Below are 24990 nucleotides of genomic sequence, written 5' to 3'. Positions count from 1 at the left end.
TATGGCATCAGTGCTGGGCTCTAACCACTGACCCCACCAGCCTTTGGAGATCATCGGCCTCCAGCCATGGGCTCCTGTGGGCCTCCTCCGGCTCAGGCCACCCAGCCCAGTGTCCAGGGTGGTGGCCAGAGACTCAGGCCTCCTCCCACTGGCTTTCCCTCTAGGTGTCAGGCTTCCCCAGGCATGGGGGCCGCCATCCCAGGGCAGCAGCTGCCCGCAGGGGAACCGCCTGGTAGGGCTAGTGGGGGCTGGCCTTGAAGTCACGGCTCCGATTCGAGAAGGGAAATCATCTGAGCTTTTAAAAAATTAAATGGAGTCAGTAATTTGATTTCAGAGAGAAGCTGAAAACCTCGTAATGGCAGGAGCAGCTCAATCTCGTGGTGAAAAGGAAAAGCCTTAAATGGGGCTATTAAGCTTTTGCCTGGGACGGATCTGCCCAGAGAGGGAGGAGGAGGGTGCGCAGAGGGGGGAGAAGTCTTCTTCGAGGTGGGGACCGTTTATCAGCCAAGACAACCCTGATTACTTATTTATTTATTTCTTGTTCCGGGCGGGCGTTGCCAACGGTCTCCTCTTCTTGGCTGCATTTCAAATCCCACTTCCAGTGATGGGTCGGCCTGGAGGTGGGCGTCTGGGGGGCCACCCTCCCAGGGAAGCACCGAGTGAGTGCTCTTCCAGCCAGAACACTGTCCCCAGCCACAGATGGGCATCGAAGCCAGGGAGCCTGGGGGCAACTGGGTCACTGAGGGTCACCGGGGCCGTCCTAGCCAGCAGGGTACCAGCTGCTGCCCTGGAATCCAGAGGAAAGAAGTGATGAGTAATGAAAACAAAGCAGTGACATCCCATTATCCTCCCCTGGAGTCCTTTAGAGACCTGGGGTCATGGCACCCCAAGGCCTGGGGAGGGGGTAAACACCAAGAGTTTGTATCACCATCACCAGCAACCCCCAGAGATGTCTGAACCATGGCTCAGGCCCGCCATGCTTTCCTGGGCCTGCAAGCATCCCCTCTGCCTGGGCTGGGAGGTAGATGGTGAAATGATCACCATAAGAATGGCTCTCGAGTTCTGGGCGTGCTGGGTGTCATGCTCCGTGAGGAGGATGGTGATGGTGTAAGATTGCCGCAAGAACGGCTCGAGTTCTGAGCGCATTGGGTGTCGTCCGGCTCCACGCCAAATGCTCTATGTTCGTTTCCCACCCAACCCTCAATGGCCCCATCGGAAGGAACTATTACCATCCCCATTTGACCCATCAGGAAACTGAGGCTCAGAGAGGTGAGTGCCTTGCCAAGGTGACACAGCCAAAGAACAGAGGAACTGGGACTTGAACCCTAGCTCCTAGCAGGCCTGGCTACAGAGCCTGCGCCTTACCCTGATGCTTCCCCACCTCTGACAGCAGAGCAAGCCCAGAAATGCAGCTGGCAGGGCCAGGGAGAGATGGGGGGACACTGTCCTGCACTCAGCTCCTCTTCCCTCAGGGAGGTCCACGCAGGCAGATGGCCTGCCACTTCACCACTCCCTCTGGGTTCCATGGCAGCAGCTGGTACCTTGCTGGCTTGGATGGCCCTGGTGACTCTCAGTGACCCAGTGCCCCTGGACTCCCTGGCCTAGATGCCCAGCTGTGGCTGAGCACAGCGATGATCTGGGCCGAAAGAGCACTGGGCTTCCCTGGAAAGACGGCCCCCAGCCCCCACCTCCAGGCTGACCCATCGCTACCTCCCACCCTTTGCACTCCACCTCCCCAGGGTGCACCCAGGACTCACCCTGGAGTCACCATGGAGACTCAGCGTGGGGCCTCTCAGGAAGCCCCTCCACACTGTCCTGAAGCTCAGGAGGCCTGTGGCTTTCAGCACTGGGGGCCAAGGTGGGCCCTGTCAGCTCCTGCTGGGGTGAGGCCCCCCGGCCAGCCGGGAAGGGGTGTTCAAGCTCCACCAGGCTGGGTAGCAACTGTCCTGTGGGAGCCCACGGGCTCAGGGTTTGCATGGACAGAGGGTTGGATGCATGTGCAGCCCCCAATTCCTCCTGGCCCACAGAGCCAGGGGTACTCTCCAGGTATAGGGCCTGGTCTGACCCTCCTACAGATGAGGTTTTGGGTGTCAGAAGAGCTGCCGGGCGAATGAGTTCTGCTGGCAGAGGTTCCATAGGAAGAACTGCCAAGGGCACTGCCGGCCTCACCCTGGGCATCCCAGTGAGTTCGGGTTCTGAGACCCCGGCACAGGCACTGGGGTTTGGCTGCCTCACGCTTGGGGTGGAGAATGTGGCATCCCTCCCCAGCAGGGTGGAGAGTCCCGGCCCCTCCATGTCCTCGCTTGGCTCTGAGGATGAAAGGTCCACGCATCCCCTGGCCCCCTCCCTGGGGAAACCAGGCCCAGTCTGGCTCGGCCTCTCCACCTCTATTCCAGAGGATGTTTCCTGGGACTCTCGGGGAGAATGGTGAGAAACCAGTGCCTCTGCCGCCAGCTTGGCCCACCAGGGCCTCGTCAGTGGCTGGAGCTCCTCGCTGGCTTGGCCAGGCTCCCCCAAGACGGGCTCAGGTGCAGCCATATCCCCCCTTGACAGCCCTCTCAGCAGGAGGGGACTTCCTGGAGACTGGGCGGGGTCCTGCTCAGGCCTCACAGTTCCTAGACCTTCAGTCAGGGTGACAGATGGTCCCGAGACCAGGAGCGATTCAGACTGTTCAGGCCTCAGGGCTGGCGGTGGAGAAGAGGAGGCGTCTGAGGACACAGGCAGGGTCAGAGTCGGGTGCACTGGCAAGACTGGAGGTGGCTGCCAGGGACTAGCCTGGACACCCTCTACAGGCTCCGAGGGGAGCGTGACAGGAGGCGTGGGGTGTCCAGGGAACCCCACTTCCCCTGGGGGAGCCTGGAGACCTCGCTGAGCTTGCATCACTCTGGGGAAAATGGAGGCAGATGTCTGGCCTCTCCTCGCTGGTTTGGCTGTTTGCAGCAACGGTCCACGTCCCTTCTTCATCAAGAGAGAAGTGGAGACAGAAAAAGCATCAGAAACAAGAACACATGGGCTCCGGCTGCCCTGAGAATCTCAGCCCAAAGATGGGTTCGAGGAACCGGGTGCGGTGGCTCACGTCTATAATCCCAACACAATAGGAGGCCAACGCAGGTGGATCACTTGAGGCCAGGAGTTCCAGACCGGCCTGGCCAATATGGTAAAACCCCATCTCTACTAAAAATACAAAATTAGCCAGGCGTGGTGGCACGCACCTGTAATCCCAGCTACTCAGGAAGCTGAGGCAGGAGGATCGCCTGAATCTGGGAGGTGAAGGCTGCAGTAAGCCAAGATCATGCCACTGCACTCCAGCCTGGATGACAGAGCGAGACTCCATCTCAAAAAAAAAGAAGAGCTGGAGGAAGCTGTGACCTCTGGGTCTCCAGTCCTCTGGTGTGCCTCAGTTTCCCTCCCTCCGTTTGTGTGCATAGCTGCTGACACCCCCACTGCCTCCTTTGGCTGTGTCTCAGGACACTGGGAGGTTGCTGTGATCCAGGCTGACAGATGAAGGGGGCTGCCCTTAGGTGGGAGCTCTTGGGGGCCCAGCTTTCTCTGGGAAATATTCTGAATTGGAGGAGGTGACATGGTTGGGGATCACAGTGGGGCTCTCTTTGGAAGAACGGTGGTGAAAGAGAAGGGCCTCAGGCCCAGCTGGGTCTACCGATACCTCATGGGGACCCGACTTTTTGGAGGAAACTGTGGGCAGGGGATGTAGCCATAGACTTGCCTTGGCCAGCGCATCAGAAGGCTGGTGCGGGAGGTCCCAAGAAAGCCATTCCTGGGCAGCTGGTCCTGCAGCCCACACCTGGGAGGAAGCAGCAGATGGCGCTCTTGCTGGAAGGGTCTCCAGTCCTGGGGATGGCGGGGAGGGAGTGACCCTCCGTGTAGCAGCTGAGGCAGGTGACTCTGTTTCTGAACCTTCCAGAGGGAAGACAGAGGTCAGCCTTCCTCCTAAGGAAGCAAAATCCTCCCAACGGCCTGCTGAAGGGACCGTGAGCGACCCGTCTTCCACAGGTGGGGAATGGAAGCTTGGGGAGGTCAGATGCAGGCCCTGGGCTGGGAAATGTCCATTTGCTGAATTTCACAGTCCTCCCACCTGGAGTCCTTTTTGAGACTATGTGGACATCAAGATACCTTTTTTTTTTTTTTTTTTTGAGATGGAGTCTCACTCTGTGGCCCAGGCTGGAGTGCAGTGGTGCAGTCTCGGCTCACTGCAACCTCCACCTCCTGGGTTCAAGTGATTCTCGCTTCAGCCTCCCGAGTAGCTGGGATTACAGGTGTGCACCACCACGTCCAACTAATTTTTTTGTATTTTGAGTAGAGTTGGGGTTTCACCATGTTAGCCAGGCTGGTCTCAAACTCCTGACCTCAAATGATTGGCCCACCTTGGCCTGTTAAAGTGCTAGGATTACAGGAGTAAGCCACCATGCCCGGCCCATTTTTTTTAAATTAAATCACAGAAATTCAGATTTCTGCAAGGGGCACCTGGTCCTGACTCCCTATCTTAGCTTCAGTGCCACCAGCTGGTTTCATCTTTGAGCCATTTCCTATTTTGAGGTCAAATACATTGGCCCAGCCTCAGAAACCACAGAGAACCGGAGAGTGCTCCCTGCCCGACCACCTTTCAGGTTAGACTCAGCCCAGGCAGCGTAGGCATTCCAGGCCGATCACGCTTTGTCAAATGCGGGAGAGGAGGTACAGTGCAGGGTGTTCAGCAGGCCCCCTGGCCTCCACCCACCAGATGCCGGTAGGATCCCCCGAGTCACGACAACCAAAAATGTCTCCAGATGTTGCTAAGTGTCTCCTGAGAGGCAAAAATCGCCCGCAGTTGAGAACTGCTGGGTTCGCGCTCGCAAATTCTGGCCCGGGGGTCAAATACAGCCCTTGGACATGTTTGACTCGGCCTGCAGGGTGTTTGAACTGTTTTTTAAATTAACCAACAACATTTTAAAAGCAGGAGTTCTTATATAACCAGGTTCTCGTGGAAAACCAGATTTGGCTACATGGACCTGCCTCCCTGCAAGGTAGGATCAGCTCCAGCCAAGCAAGGCTGCTCTACTTAGAGGGACCTGGTGGCTGCAGGTTCCCAGGAGTCTCCACCACTCCCAGCCACCTCCCACACTGAGTTTTGCTGCCTTATCCTCCCACGCCCAGGCCCTGGGTGTTCTTATCCTCCCCACTCTCCCACCGCTGACATTCCCTTCCCCACCCCTAGAGGCATTTCCATCCGTGAACCCAACTTTAAAATGTAAAAATAGGCTGGGCACAGTGGTTCACACCTATAATCCCAGCACTTTGGGAGGCCAAGGCAGGAGGATCACTTGAGTCCAGGAGTTTAAGAACTGCCTGGGCAACACGCATGATCCCATCTCTATAAAAATATTTAAGGCCAGGCACAGTGCCCCACGCCTGTAACCCCAGCAGTTTGGCAGGCCAAGGCGGCCGAATCACCTGAGGTCAGGAGTTCAAGACCAGCCTGACCAACATGGTGAAATCTCGTCTCTACTAAAAATACAAAGATTAGCCAGGCGTGGTGGCAGGCACTTGTAATCCCAGCTACTCGGGAAGCTGAAGCAGGAGAATCGCTTGAACCTGGGAGGCGGAGGTTGCAGTGAGCCAAGATTGTGTCATTGCACTCCAGCCTGGGCAACAAGAGACTCTGTCTCGGAAAAAAAAAAAAAAAAAAAAATTTAAAAACTAGCTTGGTATGGTATCTTGTACCTATAATCCCAGCTACTTGGGAGGCTGAAAAAGGAGGATCCCTTAAACCCAGGAGCTCAATGTTATGATGAGCTTTGATTGCACTATTGTACTCCACTTGGCAATAGAACAACACCGTCTCTTATAAAAAAAAAAAATATATATATATATATATATATATATGCGCACACACACATACACACACATATGAAAACAGCTATATCTAAACCATATCTAAACCATCTCCTAGATTTCTCCAGACCACTTAAATAATCAGGATTTGTCCTATAGGTTCTAATCACTTTTGGGGTCAGGGACGAGGAAGATTTTTTAAAAATCTCTACCCACGGGGAGTTTAGGCAATTCCAGCATATATTAATAGTCCAACACATTAGTCCACATATTTACAAAAGAAAAATGTTATCTGTGTAAAATATTTTTTTTAATTCCTGGTGAAAATTCAAGCCAACAAGCATTTATGAAGTGCTTACCGAGGGCAAGGCGGCAAGATAAGGCCCGTCAAGAATAAGAAGCCGAACAGGGCACAGCCCCTGATCTCAGGAATTCATACTAGAGGGAGAGACAGGAGCGTGCACCAATAACTATAATAAGAATAGAAAGACCTCGAAGCTGCAGGGAAGCTGCAGGGGAGGTGCAGGGGAGGTGTGCTGGGAACCGGGGAGGGGAGAGATTCATTCTGGTTGCTGATGTTAAATTAACAAAATGAGGAAGAGAACATTCTTCCCCGTGTAAATCTTTCCAGAGAGGCCAAAAAAACTCTTCCTAAAATGTTTCTATTGCTGTTGCTGATCTATTTTTGTGCTGTATTCCGTATCTTCCTATCAAGGACCTGCCCTCTCATCAAAACCCAGGATAAAGATCATTTACTCTCTGACATCTCTCCTGAGTCCACCTGCCCTCATAAGTCTCTGGGAATTTCTTTTTTGTTTTTTTTTTTGTTTTGTTTTGTTTTTGTTTCTGTTTTTGAGACGAGTCTCACTCTGTTGCCCAGGCTGGAATGCAGTGGCACAATCTCAGCTCACTGCAACCTCCACCTCCCAGGTGCAAGCGATTCTCCTGCCTCAGCCTCCCAAGTAGCTGAGATTACAGATGTGCACCACCATGTCCAGCTAATTTTTGTATTTTTAGGAGAGACAGAGTTTTGCCATGTTGGCCAGGCTGGTCTCAAACTCCTGGCCTCAAGTGATCCTCCCACCTTTGCCTCCCAAAGTGCTGGGATTACAGGCGTGAGCCACTGCGTCCGGCCTTTCTCTGGGCATTTCTTATCTCCCCTTCCAGACTGAACGCTGCTTGAGAGCAAGAACCGAATCCAGCAGCCTCTGCTCCCACCTAAGCCTTGCATGGGGCCGCATACACCGCGACTGCTTAGTGAATATCTGTTGGATAAAGTTCTAGCCCTCCCTTTCCAAGATTAATGTCATCACTGCAGCGAACTGTAAAATAAAAACAGCCAAAATGTGTAAAAATTTTCAAGAAACATTTCCATTTTTAGCAGACTGTCAGAACTCACCCCCCATCCCGCCTTTTTCTTTGTTTCTAATTCTGAATTTGGGGCTAGCTGTGGTAGGCAGTCCCCCTTTTAATCTTTAAATATAGTTCTGAACATAATTACATTTTTGTGCAGCACTGAAACATCAGATCCTCGTGACAGGCAAACTTGCACTATTAACATCTGAGTTAAATCTCCTTCGCGTCTGTCTTTGATTGAGGACAGTTAGGAAGTAAAAGATGAAAGTGATCGACATCGTTTGTGAATTATGTGCATTTCCTTGTGCTGTATTTCAATGGGTTTTGCTCCTGGTGGTTTTGCATGTGTGAATACCAGGTTGTCCGTTAGCAGAGCTTTCTCCAAAAACCCCATCCCAGCATCCTGGCATGAAGACATACACCAAGTTTAAAAGAAGGTTCCTCTTGAGCTGAGAAACAAGTTGCATCGTGTCGTGCTCTTTGCCAAGGACGCTGATCTGTCTACCAAGTGACCTGAGGAACTGGAGCCCACACAGAGAGAGTGGATAAATGGAAATAGCTCCTCTTGCTGTTTCAATCCTCAAAACAGGTACTGGTATGCCTATTTTCCAGATGGGAAAACTGAGGCTCAACATGGTTAGGTAACTCATTGAGGTTGTGCAGTTCGTTAGGAAAGGGATGCACCCCCATCTGCCTCCCCTGTCCCCTCCCTGGCAGACTTCAGGGCCAGGAACCACATCACCACTCAGTTCTCATGACACTGTTATTCTCCTGCCAGTTCCAGCCAGTATGTCTGACACCTCACTTACCTTGTAGGTGTGGGACCTGTGCGGTCCAGGGAGTGAAACATTGTCACAGAAGAAAGAACCCCAGGGCCAAGGAAAGAGGGTTTGTGCAGTGTATACCTGTTACCAGCAGTCACACCTTCATGGTGCCTCACTCACCCACACACTGGAAGAAGCTCTCCACCGTCCAGAGGACTGGGGCAGCCATCTCAGCAAATTGCAGGCTCAGGTCTACCCTATAGAAAGCTTGTGTTCCCGGGGTTCCTCCGACTTCTTGGCATCGCTGTGAGGCCACAAGAAATTCGTTTTACGTTGGCTGGGCACAGTGGCTCATGCCTGTAATCCCAGCACTTTGGGAGGCTGAGGCAGGCAGATCACGAGGTCAGGAGATCAAGACCATCTGGCTAACACAGTGAAACCCCGTCTCTACTAAAAATACAAAAAATTAGCTGGGCGTGGTGGCAGGTGCCTGTAGCCCCAGTTACTCGGGAGGCTGAAGCAGGAGAATCACTTGAATCCAGGAGGAGGAGGTTACAGTGAGCCGAGATCATGCCGCTGCACTCCAGCCTGGGTGACAGAGCGAGACTCCATCAAGAGAGAGAGACAGAGAGAGGGAAAGAAAGAAATTAGTTGCACGTGGCAGGGGGCATCCCATGCCCTGTGGCTGTCCCCTGATGGGGCTACCTTGGTAAGAGTATGGGCCTGAGGGGCATACATGGTGAAGTCCACTTTCAGCCAGTGCCACAGATCTACCCTCCATGTTTCTTTCTTTCTTTTTTACTTTTATTTTTTGAGACAGGGTCTCACTCCCATTGCCTAGGCAGGAGTGCAATGGCACAATCACAGCTCATTGCAGCCTCAACCCACTAAGCTCAAGCAATGCTCCCACCTCATTTTTTAATTTTTTTGTAGCAATGGGGTATCACTATGTTTCCCAGGCCAGTTTTGAACTCCTGGACTCAAGTGACCCTCCTGCCTCGGCTTCCTAAAGTGCTGGGATTACAGGCATGAGCCACTGTGACCAGCCTACCCTTCACGTTTCTGACCACACATGGCATTGGTGAACAAAGAAGAAGGGCCTCGGGAAGAGAAGGGGCAAGACAGAGATGCCACCGGATATTCACCTGGACCTGGAGCACCCCGGCCACCGGGATGCTGACCACAACAAAGTCCTTGTTCTCAGTCACCATAAAGATGTTGGACTGTTGGACTCGGAGGAATCTGAGGCTCAGGGTTTCCTCAATGTAGGAACCTCTTTTGACTAGACCCAGTCTCTGCTTGGGGATGTGAACTAAGACCTCCGACTCTGGCTGGAATGACACTGGAATGGGAAGGACACAGGACACAGAAAAAGACACACTTTGCAGGCTCGTGGACAAATGAAGTGGTGGTGGGCCTTCGCCTGGGGCCACACCTGTGGCCAGCACAGCACACTTCCCCAGTCAGTGACAGCAAGTTACTTGGTGTCCCGGTATCACTGCCTGGGCTGAAACTTAGCTGCACAGATGAAGAAGAGAAGAAAAAAAGACCATCCCCAAATACCTGACAGACCTTGCCACTCTGGAAAGGCCCGTCTGCATCCTGATGGAAGCAGATGCCATCAGGGAAGCTACAGAAATGGCTCTACTGAGACCATCTTCAGCTTCGGTGACCTAGTCCAGTGCCCCTTCCATTTCCAAAGCAGCTCTTAAGTAATACAGCTCCTAGGCCGGGCACGGTGGTTCACACCTGTAATCTCAGCACTTTGGGAGGCCAAGGTGGGTGGATTACCTGAGGTCAGGATTTCAAGAACAGCCTGGCCTACGTGGTGAAACCCCATCTCTACTAAAAACACAAAAAATTAGCTGGGCGTGCTGGTAGAAGCCTGTAATCGCAGCTACTTGGGAGGCTGAGGCAGGAGAATCGCTTGAACCCTGGAGGTAGAGGTTGCAATGAGCCGAGATCGTGCCACTGCACTCCCGCCTGGGCAACAAGAGTGAAACTCCATCTCAAAAAAAAAGAAAGAAATACAGCTCCTATCAGTTGTTTACACTTTAGCAAGAATTTCACTGTGTCAGGCTCTCGGGGGTACATTTTAAGCCAGTTCTGCAGCTGCTAATGGAAGCGTCTGCCTTTACATAAAGGGATTTGAAACATTGTGAACAGGGAAAGAGATGTTTTGGGGCTCATCACGGTCACTGCCAATACCTGAAAATCCCCAGAGCCCTGGTCCCGAAGCTCAGTCCATGATAAAATTCTATACAAATGGAAAGTCTAAACCACCTCTAATCTACCCACACAGGATGAAGCCTTTGATCCACCTAACGTTGCACACCAAGTTCTTTGAATTTAAATTCCCTGGAGGTAGGAAGTGGTCTTCCAGATTCCAGACCTCTTTATATGACATAAGACCCAGGGCAGTGGTGTCACTCCAGGCTGAACAAAACAGTTATCACATACGTGGCCTAGATCAGCAGTCCCCACTACCCTCAGATCACGGAGCCCTGGAGGGTCTGACCAGGCTGCACGCTCTCTCCCGTCTCTGTTCTCAGAGCCCCTGGGGCCAGCTTGGGTGCTCCCAAGAGTCTGCAGACCCCAAGTTTGCAGGTCTGTAGTAGATGATTTTACTTTTCATTCACCCCACATCCCACCTCTACTCCACACATCTTCCAGCAAAAGCAAACTTCTTTTTGTCCCAAGCATTTCAGAAATGCATAGCCAAGGTTGAGACTGAGGAGAGGAGAAGTGGGATGAGACAGAGGGGATTAAGGTGCCCAGAGGAGGGAAAAAACAGAGACGAGAATGTGATGAAGTCGGAAAGGTGGACATTAGGGGCACTCCTGGGTCTTACCCGGTGGGCAAGCAGCTTCTAAAGAATAGGCATGGTGACCGCTCACCAACCATAGTGGCAGGAGCTCAGCAGAGGTGTTCAGCACCTGGGGAGGGAGGAAGGTCCCCACTGAGGTCTCCAAAACTGCTCCTTCCAGACGCAAACTCCCACTACAGGGGCCCCCCTCCCACCTTCGAACTAGTCTCTGAACTAAAGCCCCAAGTGTTGAAAGCCTAGGTCAGGGACTATTGCGCCGATGCAACCAGGAACTATTATTTAGCTGAGATATTTTTAGCAGGAAGCGAGCTCAGAGCAAATGTCATGTGAGCCGTCTTCTCTTACACGGCAACTTTGGGCTATTTAAAGAGATGGTAATTACGCTCCTGCCACCATGATCAGGACGAGCTGAGTGCATGATTGCAGGAGCCCCTCATCTGCAGAGCGGAGCACTTCACGCTAATGGGGACCAATTTTCGAAGGCGCCTGCCTAAATCTGTCCAGTCTCACAGGTGGACATCTGACTTGTCACTGGAGGGGTGGCAACCTGTTCTTCTGGGTGCTATGCCCCAGAGGCCCCCCACCGCCTGGCAGGGCCTGCTGCCCACCACTGACCTCCCACCTCTGAAGAAGTCCTTGTCTCGGGCTTTGGACGGTGACAGTGGTGGCATTGATGTCCACATACAGTCCCATCAGGCTGGCGTCTTCAAGAGAAGCCACCAGCTCCCCTCGAAGGGACAGCAGCCATGGAGTCTGGAGAAACAGGACACGTTCACAAACCATGTGGCCAGGGAGGCATGGTCACTAGGAGTCATGGAGAAGGGACACTTGAGGGGTTACCTAGGAAGGTAACAGGGTCACGGGGAGGATGGGCTAGGCCAGGAGGCAGGACGGCAGGCCGCTCGGGGAGGAGTGTCAACCAGATGCTAGCACGCTCATACTTTAGGGGAGGAGGTCCCTTGCAGGGGTGCTTGGCACACAGTAGGTGTACAACGCAGCTGAAAGAACGAACACACAGTTACCCCTAACAGCAATGCCAACCAGTCAGCCCCTGTGCCACCCTGGCTGGGCACAACTGGAGTCCTGTCCTTGGCTCTGTTCGCCACCCTTTAGTGGGACATGGGAATGAAGGCCTTGAATATAGGTGAGGGCCAGATGCGGGGAGAGGGGTAGGGAAGGGTCCCTAGCTCCCATCTCAGGAAGACTGGCAGGAGGACATCAGGAAGACTTGGGGAGGTCAAGCTCACTGACCCCAAATACTCAAAGGGATGTGAAATGGAGAAGAGGGACTGGCTCCTTCCGGAAGGCTTCGGGAAACACTGCAGGGACCAGCAGAAGGAAAATTTGGGAAGCACTTGTGCAACGTGGAAAAAGCTCCTTACAAAGGAACAAGCTCCCTGTCACTGGAGACTTGGCAGAGAGAATCTTAGCACGGGAAGGACCTTAGAGTCTTCCAACCCAGCCTCCCACCCAAAGCTGAGGTCCCCTCTTCCAGGTTCTTCTCAGATGGCCTCAGGCCTCTGCCTGGAGGGCACCAGCGGGAGCTTCAAACTTCGGCTGGCAAGACCTGGTCCCTGAAGAGTCCATACCATCCACTACACTCTCCGGAGGACAAGCAAACTCAAAAGCTGCGTCCGAGCATTCTGAGCACCCACCAGGCCTGGCAGAAACTTCCAGAGAGTTGTTCCTGCTACTCCAATGGGGCCCACTTACCTGTCTATTGTCGCTCCGCAGGGGCAGGGGCCGGGAGACCTGCAGAGACAAAGAGGAAGCAATGTCTCCTGCAAGCAGTGAGCAAAGGTGAGCAAACACCCCTGCCTGTGCCCATCAGCGCCGGCAATTACCCCAGCAGGAGGCGGGTGAGAGAGCTGTGCCGCCGGCTTGTTTGCTCATTAAGACAAGAAAATCATTTATGTTCTGGGACTCAAGTGTCAACAGATGCAGGGAAATGTCGCTGCCTCAGCTGCCACCCTGGGCCTGGCCAAGGGGGCAGCTGGGGTCCTGGGCGCAGCTGGTGAGGCCAAGAGCGGGTGTGCATGGGGCCAACGCTGCTCAGAGCCCGCTTCCATGGGGGCTGTTTCCTAGGCCTCTTGTCTTGTTTTTTCCCCTAGATCCCAATTTCTTCCTCGCCCTTTTTCTTTCCACTTTGGATCCAACTAGCAGAAGTAGAGAATGAGGGCTTCTACAGGCCCAGAGAGTACACCTGTGCCCCCCAGTGGCACCATTCTTAGAGGGTCCAACCATCCCGGTTCCCCAGGACTGGGGAGGTTCCCCTGATGTGGGGTTTTCAGTGCTAAAACTGAGACAGGCAAACCAAGACAGTGGTTTCTCGTACCACGCCTGAGTCTCACGGCCATTGCGTAGGGTGGCACCATTCTCCCGTTTCACAGACCAGAGCCCAAGGTGATGGCGTGGGCAAGGGACCTTCCCCAAAACCCCTCTGCAGCCAGTGCCACCCCACCCAGGTGCTCTCTCAAGTCTCTCTACTTTCTCCGACTGCCCCTTTGCCTTTGCGTCAGACTTGGCCAGGGAGGTTGTGGCACTGGACAGAGTCACAGACCAGCAGAGGGTCCCTCAGAGATCATCAGACCCCCTCTCCTACCCAATACAGAATGGGGAGACTGGGGCCAGAGCAGACTGATTCATCTCGACAGCTCCCCAACTCAAGGCTACCCACCTCTTCTCCCCAGGGACAGACAGGGGCTTCCAGAAGCAGAAAGGAGTGGGTGGGGCCAGGAAGAGGCCCCCCACCACCATGCAGCCTCCCCAGTTGCCTAGGTCAGCTGTTCCTTGGCCCCAGAGAGCCCATGTCGGCAGCAGGCTCAGGCGGCCCACAGGGAGCCCCTTGGGTGAGCCCTGTGATGGCCTTGCTTTTAGGGGATGCTGTCTTCCCTTGGGGAGCAAAGCAGAAGAAATGGAGAAGATGTCCACAAGGTCTGGCAGGAGAATGAAGAGGATGCAGCAATTCCCCGACACCACCCAAAGTTGCACCACGGTGCCCCAGCCCATCACCCCTGCTGAACCGGAGGAAGGCGGAGGCCCCCAGAGGCCAGACTGTAAGAAGGAGGGAAGCAATTCTGCTAAACGAAGGAAGGGAAGGCCAAGCACAGTGGTTCATGCCTGGAATCCCAGCACTTTGGGAGGCTGAGGTGGGTGGATCACCTGAGCTCAGGAGTTCGAGACCAGCCTGAGCAACATGGTGAAACCCCATCTTGACTAAAAATACAAAAAGAAAGAAGAAAGAAAGAAAGAAAGAAGAAAGAAAGAAAGAAAGAAGAAGAAAGAAAGAAAGAAGAAAGAAATAGAGAGAGGAGAGAGAAAGAAAGAAAGAAGAAGATAAGAAGAGAAAGAAAGAAGAAAGAAGAAAGAGAAAGAAAGAAAGAAAGAAAGAAAGAAAGAAAGAAAGAAAAAAGGAACGACAACGTTTAAGAACGAAGAAGAAAAGAAGAAAGAAAGAAAGAAAGAGAAAGAGAGAAAGAAAGATAAATTAGCCAGGAGTGGTGGCGGACACCTGTAGTCCCAGCTACTCAGGACGCTGAGGCACGAGGTTCACTTGAACCCAGGAGGCAGAAGTTGCAGTAAGCTGAGATTGTCCCATTCACTCCAACCTGGGCGACTCTGGCCAGAATGAGACACTGTCTCCAAAAAAAAATTACAAAAAGGAAGAAGGGTAAATGTGACAAGTGCACAGCCAAAATGCACCGTGTCCTTTAAGTCGCCATGAGGAGGCTATATTTAGGGCCCGTGGACATTCTGCAGGAGCTCGGGCAGCCTTCACTGGGAGTAATCGCTAATCACTGCATTGAGTTTACGGGTGCCCCTGGGCACACTTAACCCAGGGCAATGAATAGTTATTGCGCGGCCTCCCGCTCGGGGCCTGTGGGCACACTTAAGCAAGCTCGCAGATCACTGTGAGCAGGGCACGGCTCGGGTACACCCTTGGGCACCCTGTGCCATCAGCGGGGAGAGGCAGAGTATTAAATATCTATGTGCCCTGTGCCCACAGCTGCATTTAGCCAAGGGCAAGGCCAGTGAAACGGCTTTAATTAAAACTTAATGCAAGTTCAAGGTGCAGCCACGGAAGTGGCGGCTGCAGAAGTCACCAGGAATGAATCAGTCAATTCGATGAGGTTCTCAGATGGGGGAAGGGGTTGGAGGGGAGGCGGGGGCAGCAGAAACCCGCCTCTGTTCCTCGTGTTCTGCCCACCTCTGTGCAGCTCTGTTCAGGGATGCAGAGCACCCCTCCCCCGACCCGCTCCCACACCTCGGTCAGTGAAGGATGCCAGGGACTGGGGCATTGGGGCATCTGGGCTTCAAGGGCAGGACGATGGAGACCAAGCGGGCGCTCCGGTCGGGAGTCGCCCCGGTCGGGAGTCGTTTCTGCTTTTCTCAGCGATTCGCCCCAGTGTCGGGTGATGCCGGCAACACCGTCCCCCTGGCGGCGGCTTCCAGAATCACAGGCCCAGTGCAGAGGGAGCAGTGACCAGCCCCGGGATGTCAAACAGGTGCCCTGGCAGCCCTGCTTGGGGATCCCGGGGTGGGGCCCCACAATTCTTAGGTGTACCAACACCAGCTTTGGTGTGGCCACTCTGAGCCCTTAGTAAAGGCAGGTGGGCAGAGGAAGACCCCCCCGCTCAGTCCCTTCTCCTTCAGGTGAAGAACCAAAGCAGCTTTAGAGTCCAACACGGCAGTGAGCCGGGCTGAGCGGAGATGAGCCCAGGTCTTCTGAGCTGGGCTGGTGCAGGGGCCCTTCCCACCACAGCACACTCATTTTTGAAGCTCAGATCAGATAAGAAGAAAGCGATAAGCTCTTCCTGGGGCAAGTCACGCCTTGGTCATATCTGTTCCCTCAGCACCAGCACAGGGCTGGGCATACAATAGATGCTCAATAAATGTTTGTTGGGGCCAGGCGCGGCAGCTCACGCCTGTAATCCTAGCATTTGGGGAGGCCAAGGCAGGTGGATCGGTTGAGGTCAGGAGTTCGAGACCAACCTGGACAACATGGTGAAACCCCATCTCTACTAAAAATACAAAAAAATCAACCGGGCGTGGTGGCGCATGCCTGTGATTCCATGAGAATCGCTTGAACTGAGGAGGCAGAGGTTACAGTGAGCCAAGATCACACCACTGTACACCAGCCTGGGCAACAGAGCGAGACTCTGTCTCAAAATAAATAAATAAATAAATGCTTGCTTGTTGGATAAATGGTGTTTGTCATCAGCAGCCTTTTCACTCCAACCTCCTCCTCTCAGTTCTGACTTCCTCTCCTTTCTCTTCCTCCTTCCTTCCTCTTCCTCCTCACAGGCAGAAGATGCCCAACCAAATCCCTCAAGCCAAATCTAGCACTTTATTTGAGCTGCGCAGTGCCTACAAAGTTAAAGTGACTTGGCCGGGCGCAGTGGCTCACACCCGTAATCCTTCCACTTTGGGAGGCCGAGGTGGGTGGATCACTTGAGGTCAGGAGTTCTAGACCAGCCTGGCCAACATGGTGAAACGCCGTCTCTACCAAAAATATAAAAACTTAGGCTGGGTGCGGTGGCTCATGCCTGTAATCCCAGCACTTTGGGAGGCCAAGGTGGGTGGATCACAAGGTCAGGAAATCGAGACCGTCCTGGCTAACACAGTGAAACCCCATCTCTACCAAAAATACAAAAAATTAGACAGGCGTGGTGGCGGGTGCCTGTAGTCCCAGCTACTTGGGAGGCTGAGGCAGGAGAACGGCGTGAACCCAGGAGGCAGAGCTCGCAGTGAGCCGAGATTGCGCCACTGCACTCCAGCCTGGGTGACAGAGCGAGACTCCGTCTCAAAGAAAAAAAAAAATTAGCCGAGTATGGTGATGCATGCCTGTAATTCCAGCTACTCGTGAGGCTGAGGCAGGAAAATCACTTGAACCCTGGAGGCGAAAGTTGCAGTGAGCCAAGATCATGCCACTGCACTCCAGCCTGGGTGACAGAAGGAGAGTCCATCTCAAAAAAAAAAAAAAAAAAAAAAAAGGCCGGGCGCGGTGGCGCAAGCCTGTTAATCCTAGCACTTTGGGAGGCCGAGACAGGCGGATCACAAGGTCAGGAGATTGAGACCATCCTGGCTAACCCAGTGAAACCCCGTCTCTACTAAAAAAAAAAATCCAAAAAACTAGCCGGGCGAGGTGGCGGGCGCCTGTAGTCCCAGCTACTCAGGAGGCTGAGGCAGGAGAATGGCGTGAACCTGAAAGGTGGAGCTTGCAGTGAGCTGAGATCCGGCCACTGCACTCCAGTTTGGGCAATAGCGAGAGACTCCGTCTCAAAAAATAAACAAAAAAAACTGAACTTTTTTAAATGAGAGGATTTCACATACAATTATAGACTTCTAGTTTATCTTGAAATGTTGGAAAATCTGGCAAAATGGGGCTGGAGTGGAGTCCAGCCTCAGCTCCCTCAGTAGGGGGCCAGGACCGCAGGTTGTGCCTGTTCCAGCATGCCCCAGCCCCTACCATGTGGCCTGGCTCAAAGCCCAGCTCTGTTGCTACCAGCTGGCAAGTCTCCTAATCTCTCTCTGCTTAGTTCTCTCACCTGCAGAATGGGGATCAATATAGAACCAACTACACAGAATCACTGTGAAGGTGAGATGAGTTAATATTTGCAAAGTGAGTAGAATGGTGCCCAGCACAGAATGAGCCATATATAAGTGTTTGCTGGGCCAGGCGTCGTGGCCCACGCCTATAATCCCAGGGCTTTGAGAGGCCAAGGTGAGAGGATCGCTTGAAGCCAGGAGTTTGAGACCAGCCTGGGCAACACAGTGAGTCTCCATCTCTACAAAAAAATTTAAACATTAGCTGGGCATGGTGTTATATGCCTATAGTCCCAGCTACTCGGGAGGCTGAAGTGGGAGGATCCCTTAAGCTCAGGAGGTCAAGGCTGCAGTGAGTCTGCATGACAGAGCAAGATCCTGTCTCTTTAAAAAAACAGGCTGGGCGCAGTGGCTCACACCTGTAATCCCAGCACTTTGGGAGGCTGGGGCGTGTGGATCATTTGAGGTCAGGAGTTTGAGACCAGCCTGGCCAACATGGTGAAACTCCGTCTCTACTAAAAATACAAAATTTGTTAGGCATGGTGGCAGACACCTGTAATTCCAGCTACTTGGGAGGCTGAGGCAGGAGAATCGCTTGAACCTGGGAGGCAGAGGTTGCAGAGAGCCAAGATCACACCATTGCGCTCCAGCCTGGGCAACAGAGCGAGACTCCATCTCAAAAAAAAACAAACAAAAAACAACAACAACAACAACAACAACAACAAAAACACAGCTGATTAAATGAAGGAATGAGTAAAAGTCTTTACTGCCTCCTCTTCAGTCCAGCATGCTCATTTCTGTGGCGGGTTTGGTCCCTATAGATGTTTGGGTTTCTAGCCCTCCCCACTCCCATCCAAATCTTGTTTAGCTTACAGAGGTGTCCCGCTGATGAGAGCTAGAGAGAAACTTGAATTCAAGGAGCGCACACAGCCATGAAAGAGCTCACAATTGGATCTGGGGCTCAACCTTTCTTCCCTGATGCTTAAAAGGTAGACATTGCACCTGATCGTACCTGGGGTCTATAACTCTTTGACATTACCCAGGTCCAAAAAAAAAACATTCAAACTAGCCAATTTTTTCAATCCAGAGAGAAAGGATACAAAGATGCAATTTTGCAGCTTTGGTGAAACCCAAGTGACCCCCTGAGCCAGCCAAGATGGGAAATCCAGAACCCGAGGTCAGACAGCTTTAATCTCCCCCTCCCCTCCCATCTCACCCCTCCTTGCTCAGAACCAAACCCAGGAGACTTAGCACCCAGCCAGTACCCAGGGATGTCTAGAAGAACGATGCCATACTGCATCTGCAGCTACCACCAGTCTCTCTGGGCCACATTCTGCAGTGCAGGGGCCAGGACCACCTGCCTTGGCCTTTAGAGAGATGCCCAGCCTGGGAGGCCCCTCTGCCACCTTCCAGACCCTCTGAACCCATTACCTGGATGAACATGGGCCCACAGTGGACGCTTTCCTGGCCCAGTCTTGACCTTAGCATTGGACACTTCATTATGTATCGATCACTCCGCTCCAACCTTGTCACCCCTTTCTGAAATATTCTGATTTCCAGCCTGTAATTTGCTTTCTGGAAGTAGGGCAAAATTCATGTGTGCAAATGAGAGAGGAAAATACAGTTAGTAGGCTGCAATTATAGGTCAGTCCCTGTTCACAGCAAATAGGATACCATGAACCTGCTAGAAGGTGGGCTTGTGGAAGAGGGATGGGAAATGAAACCAGGGTCGACAGCAACTCGGAGCCTGGGTCTGGCTCTGGAAGCTCAGCCCCTACCAAGGAAGCCCTCCAGGCCAGGGAACATTTGTGGGTTTTGGGAAGGTCAAACCTAGTCAGACAGAATAAGAACTTGCATCCCAATGTCCCTTGATAGTTGACAAACACACTTTATCTCCTTTGATGCCCACCAATGTCTCATAAGGTTGGGCTGTTTTTTGTTTTTGAGACAGAGTCTCACTCAGTCACCTAGGCTGGAGTGGAGTGGTGTGATCTCCACTCACTGCAACCTCCACCTCCCAGGTTCAAGCGATTCTCATGCCTCAGCCTCCCAAGTAGCTGGAATGACAGGCATACGCCATCATGCCCATCTAATTTTTCTATTTTTAGTAGAGACAGGGTTTCACCATGTTGGCCAGGCTGGTCTCGAACTCCTGGCCTCAAGTGATCCGCTCATCTTGGCCTCCCAAAGTGCTGGGATTACAGGCGTGAGCCACCAAGCCCGGCCAAGGCTGGGCTTACGAGACAAAAAATTCTCATTTTACAGATGAGGCAGTTGAGGCTTAGAGAAGGTAAATGACTAAGCCAAAGGCATGTGGCCATTGCTGAGACTAGACGCGAGAGCTGGTCTAGCTCATTCCAGTACAAGGCAGACTTCAAAGATGTCAAACCAATGGGTCCCTCCACCCCTCCCAGACTGCCCTCATTCAGCCACACAAGAAGAACCCAAGTCTAAGCTTTGCGGTGGGGCCTGAGAAGGGCGGGTATTGACGGGGCTGTCAGAGAAGGGTGACCACAGAGAGGAAGAGAAAGAGGAGGAGCAGGGTAGTTCCCAAAATTCCTTCCCCCACTCCAGACCACCGACCCACTCGGGAAAAACTCTGGGCTGGGTCAAGGAAGGGAGCACAAAGAAATGGAAAGGGGAAGTGGAGGTGAGGAGAAGACAAGAAAAAAAAAACTGTGAGCCAATCTGTGGGGCTGGTCGTCCCCTTGCAGGACCCCTGGCGTGAAATTTAAGTAACAAGAATCCTGGCACTGAGGCTCATTCCCACCATCTCAACACATTGGGACACCGAGGTGGGAGGATGGCTTGAGCCTGGGAATTCCAGACCAGCCTGGGCAACATGGTGAAACCCCATCTTCTACAAAAAGTACAAAAATTATCTGGGCATAGCGGTGCATGCCTGTAGTCCCAGCTACTCTGGGGGCCGAGGTGGGTGGATCACTTGAGGTCAGAAGCTCAAGACCAGCCTGGCCAACAGGGTGAAACCCCGTCTTTACCAAGTAGTCCCAGCTACTTGGGAGGCTGAGGCAGGGGAATCACTCGAACCTGGGAGGTGGAAATTGCAGTGAGCCGAGATTGTACCACTGCACTCCAGCCTGGGCAAGAGAGCGAGGCTCCGTCTCAAAAAACAGAAAGGAAAAAAAATACAAAAATATCTTACTTCTGTAAGTTTTAGAATCACGTGGTCTCGTGAGCCCATAACCGGCCTGTGCAAGTAAGGGCTGTCAGTCAGCCTTTGCAACTCCTCAGCACCATTTATTCACTTCGTTAAGCACTTACTGAGTACCTACTGTGTGCCAGGCCCTGAGGCAAGCCTGTGGGTGTGACTGCCTCACCCCAGAGACTCCAGGTCCAGCAGGAGATGGTGTGTCAGTGAGCACATTGTGAGTCAGTGTTGGCAATGACAGAAGCAAGTCCACTGCACAGAGAAGGGGGGATTCTCAGGAGGACTGCCTGGACGAGGCAGCATCTGAGTTGGGCGGCCTTTTAATATATATGCCCATAAACTCCATGAAGGCAGAGATTTCTGGTCTCCCTCAGCTCAGTTTCTACAGAGGAATAATGGTGCAGTGTCTCCTTACTTGACATCTGAGCTCAGGCTTAGCTCCTTAAATCTCCCTTAAAAAAAAAAATTTCCCAAACCCACCTCTTTCTGCACAAAGCAGGCCGAGTATTGAACTTGAAAAAAGAAGTCACCATCTGAAGCCGGATGCAGGAAGTAGCCACATTTAGCAAGAGAAGAATCCAGGTGGTTAGGGGCCCTCCAGGTGCCTAGAATGAGAAAGGGACAGAAACGTGGGCTGAGCCTGTGAAGGTGGCTTCTCTGGCAGGGTCAGAAATATCAGACTCGCAGGTAGAAACTGCTCTGCCTGGAAGCTTCTTACCTGGTGGGGATAAAAATAGCAGTAATTTTTAAAAGTCTGAAAAGGCATATACCAACAGGAAAGCCCGATGGTTCTTCAATCAAGGTGTATCCAGAATCCGACCCCGTCTCCCCACACGAATCCTCAGCTTGTGTCACTGCTGCTGCCTCCTCCCATGTCCCCCAGCTTCCTCCTTTGCCCCTGTTGTGAATATTCCATGCAGTAGCCCGCAGGATCCTGTTCAAAATGTAGGCAGATTGTGTCTCTCCTCTGCTCAGACCTCCTCACTGCCAGCCAGGTGTGGTGGCTCACACCTGTAATCCCAGCACTTTGGGAGGCTGAGGTGGGAGGATCACCTGAGCTCAGGAGTTTGAGACCAGCCTGGCCAACATGGCGAAACCCCATCTCTACTAAAATTACAAAAATTAGTCAGGTGTGGTGGCACACGCCTGTAATTCCAGCTACTTGGGAGGTTGAGGCATGAGAATGACTTGAACCTGGAAGGCGGAGGCTGCAGTGAGCCAAGATTGTGCCACTGCACTCCAGCCTAGGTGATGGAGTGAGACACTGTCCCAGAAAAAAAAAAAAAACAAAAAATAAAAAACTCCATTGAGTAAAAAAACAAAACCCGTGAAAGCCTCACGTGACTTGCCCTCAGCTCTCCGACCCTTCTTCCCACTTCTCTTCCCCTCCCTCCCTCTGCTCCAACCACACCAGACCCACTGCTATTTCTCAATCATCCCAGGCCCACTCCTGCCTCAGGGCCTTTGCACTGGCTGTGCCCTCTGCCTGGAACTCTCTTCTGCCAGATATGCGCATGGCTGACTCCCCTACCTCCTTTCAGTCCTTGTGCAAATGTCGCCTTCTCCAGGAAGCCCACCGTAACTACCCAGTTAACACTCCCCCATCCTGCCTCCTTCACCCTTTTCTGCACACTCATTGTCTTCTAACCGACAATCTTACTGGCTTATTTGTTATGTTTATTGTTTATTGCCGTCTAGTCAAATGTCAGCTCCGGCTGGCTCATGCCTGTAATCCCAGCACTTTGGGAGGCCGAGGCGGGCGGATCATGAGGTCAGGAGATCAAGACCATCCTGGCTAACACGGTGAAACCCTGTCTCTACTAAAAATACAAAAAATTAGCCAGGCGTGGTGGCGGGCACCTGTAGTCCCAGCTACTCGGGAGGCTGAGACAGGAGAATGGCATGAACCCAGGAGGTGAAGCTTGCAGTGAGCCGAGATCGTGGCACTGCACTCCAACCTGGGCAACAGAGCGAGACTCCATCTCAAAAAAAAAAAAAGTCAGCTCCATGTGGCTACGGGTATTTGTCTGTTTTGTTCATTGCTGCATCTTTAGTGCCTCAAGTTATTTCTGGCACACAGAAGGTTCTCAATAAATAGTTGTTGAATGAGGCTGGGCACGGTAGCTCACACCTGTAATCGCTGCACTTTGGGAGGCCAAGGTGAGTGGATCACTTGAGGCCAGGAGTTCAAGACCAGTCTGGCCAAAATGGTGAAACCCTGTCTCTACTAAAAATACAAAAAAATTAGCTGGGAGTGGTGGCAGGCACCTGTAGTCTCAGCTACTCGGGAGGCTGAGGCAGGAGAATCACTTGAACCTAGGTGGCAGAGGTTGCAGTGAGCCAAGGTCACACCACTGCACTCCAGCCTGGGCAACAAAGTGAGACTCTGTCTCAAAAAAATAAATAAATAGAAATAAAAATACAAAAATTCGTTTGGCACAGTGGGGGCCACCTGTAGTCCCAGCTACTCCAGAGGCTGAAGCAGAAGAATTGCTTGAACCCGGGGGACAGAGGTTGCAGTGAGCTGAGACTGCATCACTGCACTCCAGCCTGGGCAACAAAGTGAGACTCCGTCTCAAAAAATAAATAAATAGATAAGTAGTTGTTGAATGAGTGAAAAATAAAGGGGGCTATCTCTGGGTAGAGGGATTATAAGCAGTTTTGATTATCTCCTTTGGATTGCCTCTAGTTTCTGTAATTATCTTGTATTGCTTTTGTCATGATTATTTTTAAAGCATTTTTAAATCTCACAGTTTCACTTTCAAACGCTTGACTCGATTGTGCATTTGACGGGAGATGAATACGCTATTCCAGAAAACAGGTCTGGCAGCCTTTCTACGTGGGATTCTCTGGTGACATGCTTTCCTTTCAAAAGCACGCAGCTTCCACCGCTATCTTTAGCAAGAGATCAAGGCCGTGCCTCTGGCGGAGGAAGGCTGTGAAAGGTAGCTCGCTGGGGAAATAAAGTGTCTGAGCTGGATGTGCAAATTGACCTGGATCGTTTTAGTTTTGCATTCACGTTTGCACTTTGTAAATATTTGCCTGGCACCCTGCTGCTCACACCTGCTTGCTGTCCCCTCAAGTTTATGGAAGGCAGCAGGCACCATCATTTCTCCATCCCCACCTGGCGCTGCCGCGCGAAATGAAAACTCTCCCTCAAAAGCTACAGGTGGCTCTGACAGCGCCTAAAACTAATGGCCTGTGGCTGGCCGCTGTGACTAATTCTCTGATTATTGGCTTTATGATTTTACGCTTAAAACTTCTTTATAATAACACACAGAAATGTTTAATGGGCTCTATCCAGAGCCATAAAAATTACTTATTGAACAAGCGTTTTAAAACTATTAATCTATTGTTTTCCATTAATAATGGCTCTCCAAAGAACAGGCGACAGCTTAATGTATCCACAGCTTTTCTCCTGGAAAAGTGGCCTTTTAATACACAAATGTCTCTCCCAAGGCCTCCTGGGCTGGCTGGCCAATGGCTGGCCAATGGGTGGTTGGCCCTCCCCGGGCAGATTTAGGCCCTACCGGTCCCAGAAGGTGCTTTAGGAATTTCCAGAATGAGCAGGGTCTCTGGGAGGTTTTCCTAGACTTCGGGAGAGATTGGAAAGCCTCCCTCCTCAATATCTATTATTCTGTGCAAAAGAGAGGAGGAACCTGGGGCCTCGCTTTGCAGCCACTGAGATGGAGAGCATGGAGGGAAGCAAGCTGTTTGCTCCTCTCGCTACTCGTGTTCCTTCCAGAAGGTTCCAGGTACCCTGATGCCATCCAACACTTTCCTACTTCTTCTGTTGGAAAGCTCATGGCAGAAAGGTTTCTGGAAGTGACACTATGCCCTTGTTTTTTGCTATTTTAGGTGCGCTCTTCCCCCACCAAGCACGTGATGGCCTCCCATTTTGTGTGAGAATCACCCCTTTAGTCTCACTTCCACTTTTGCAGAGTGATTTCGATTTTGGAGCATATCGGCACCAGATGGGCGCTTCTTCCAGGGCTTTGGGCCACTTGTTCATTCAACAAATATTTATTGGGACTCTTCTAAGCACAAGGCAGTGTTCTGGATTCTGAAGACGCAGCTGTAAACAAAAAGCACGTAGGCCGTGCCCTCACAGCGCAGCCTTCTGTTGGGAAGAGGGGTGTAGATCACAAGCTTGGGAACAACGGCAGGAGATCATCTTACTAGTGAGGAGTGCCAGGATTATGACTGGGGTGGGCGTGGACGACTTTAGAGAGCCTAGAAGGGCTGCAGGGGGAGGTGGCCTTTGAGCAGAGATTTGAATGATGCCCAGGAACCTGCAAGAGCCATGGGGGAGGAGCACTGCAGGCAGGGGAAGGCAACACAAAAGCCCCAGCAAAGACCCCGCCCAGCCACCAACTGCCTCTTACCTGGCAAGTGCAAGGTCCTGGCCAGCCACAGCCTCAGCCCCTCCACGTGGCTCCTCGGGATCCACAGGGTCATGTAGTCTGAGAAACACTCGACTGTGTCTGTCCAACAAGAAG

General features: G+C 52.2%; 1 protein-coding gene across 1 annotated transcript; it reads right to left on the bottom strand.

Moving 5' to 3' along the window:
- Nucleotides 1–514: 514 nt before the first annotated feature.
- Nucleotides 515–24990, bottom strand: C12H1orf127 (chromosome 12 C1orf127 homolog). The gene is made up of 11 exons (XM_030912825.1): nt 24877–24990; nt 20972–21096; nt 18754–18897; nt 12490–12528; nt 11392–11529; nt 10801–10885; nt 9095–9291; nt 8130–8253; nt 3725–3915; nt 1758–2958; nt 515–787 (listed from the first exon to the last, which is right to left on the bottom strand). Exons 1-10 carry the CDS (start codon nt 24947–24949, stop codon nt 1765–1767), a joined length of 2310 nt encoding a protein of 769 aa, XP_030768685.1. The 5' UTR covers nt 24950–24990; the 3' UTR covers nt 515–787; nt 1758–1764.

Source organism: Rhinopithecus roxellana, chromosome 12, assembly GCF_007565055.1.
Source record: "Rhinopithecus roxellana isolate Shanxi Qingling chromosome 12, ASM756505v1, whole genome shotgun sequence".
Classification (NCBI taxonomy): domain Eukaryota; kingdom Metazoa; phylum Chordata; class Mammalia; order Primates; family Cercopithecidae; genus Rhinopithecus; species Rhinopithecus roxellana.
This window is presented reverse-complemented; position numbering and strand designations above follow the sequence as displayed.

Bases quoted from the DNA above. Each gene is read 5' to 3' on its own strand.
- C12H1orf127 (XM_030912825.1), bottom strand. From the start codon at position 24,949: ATGACCCTGTGGATCCCGAGGAGCCACGTGGAGGGGCTGAGGCTGTGG. The intron at 10,886-11,391 runs GTCAGTGGTGGG...CTCCCTCCCCAG, and splicing joins GACTTCTTCAGAGGTGGGAG to GTGCTGAACACCTCTGCTGA. The intron at 2,959-3,724 runs GCAAGTCTATGG...CTCTTGATGAAG, and splicing joins CTTCTGATGCGCTGGCCAAG to AAGGGACGTGGACCGTTGCT.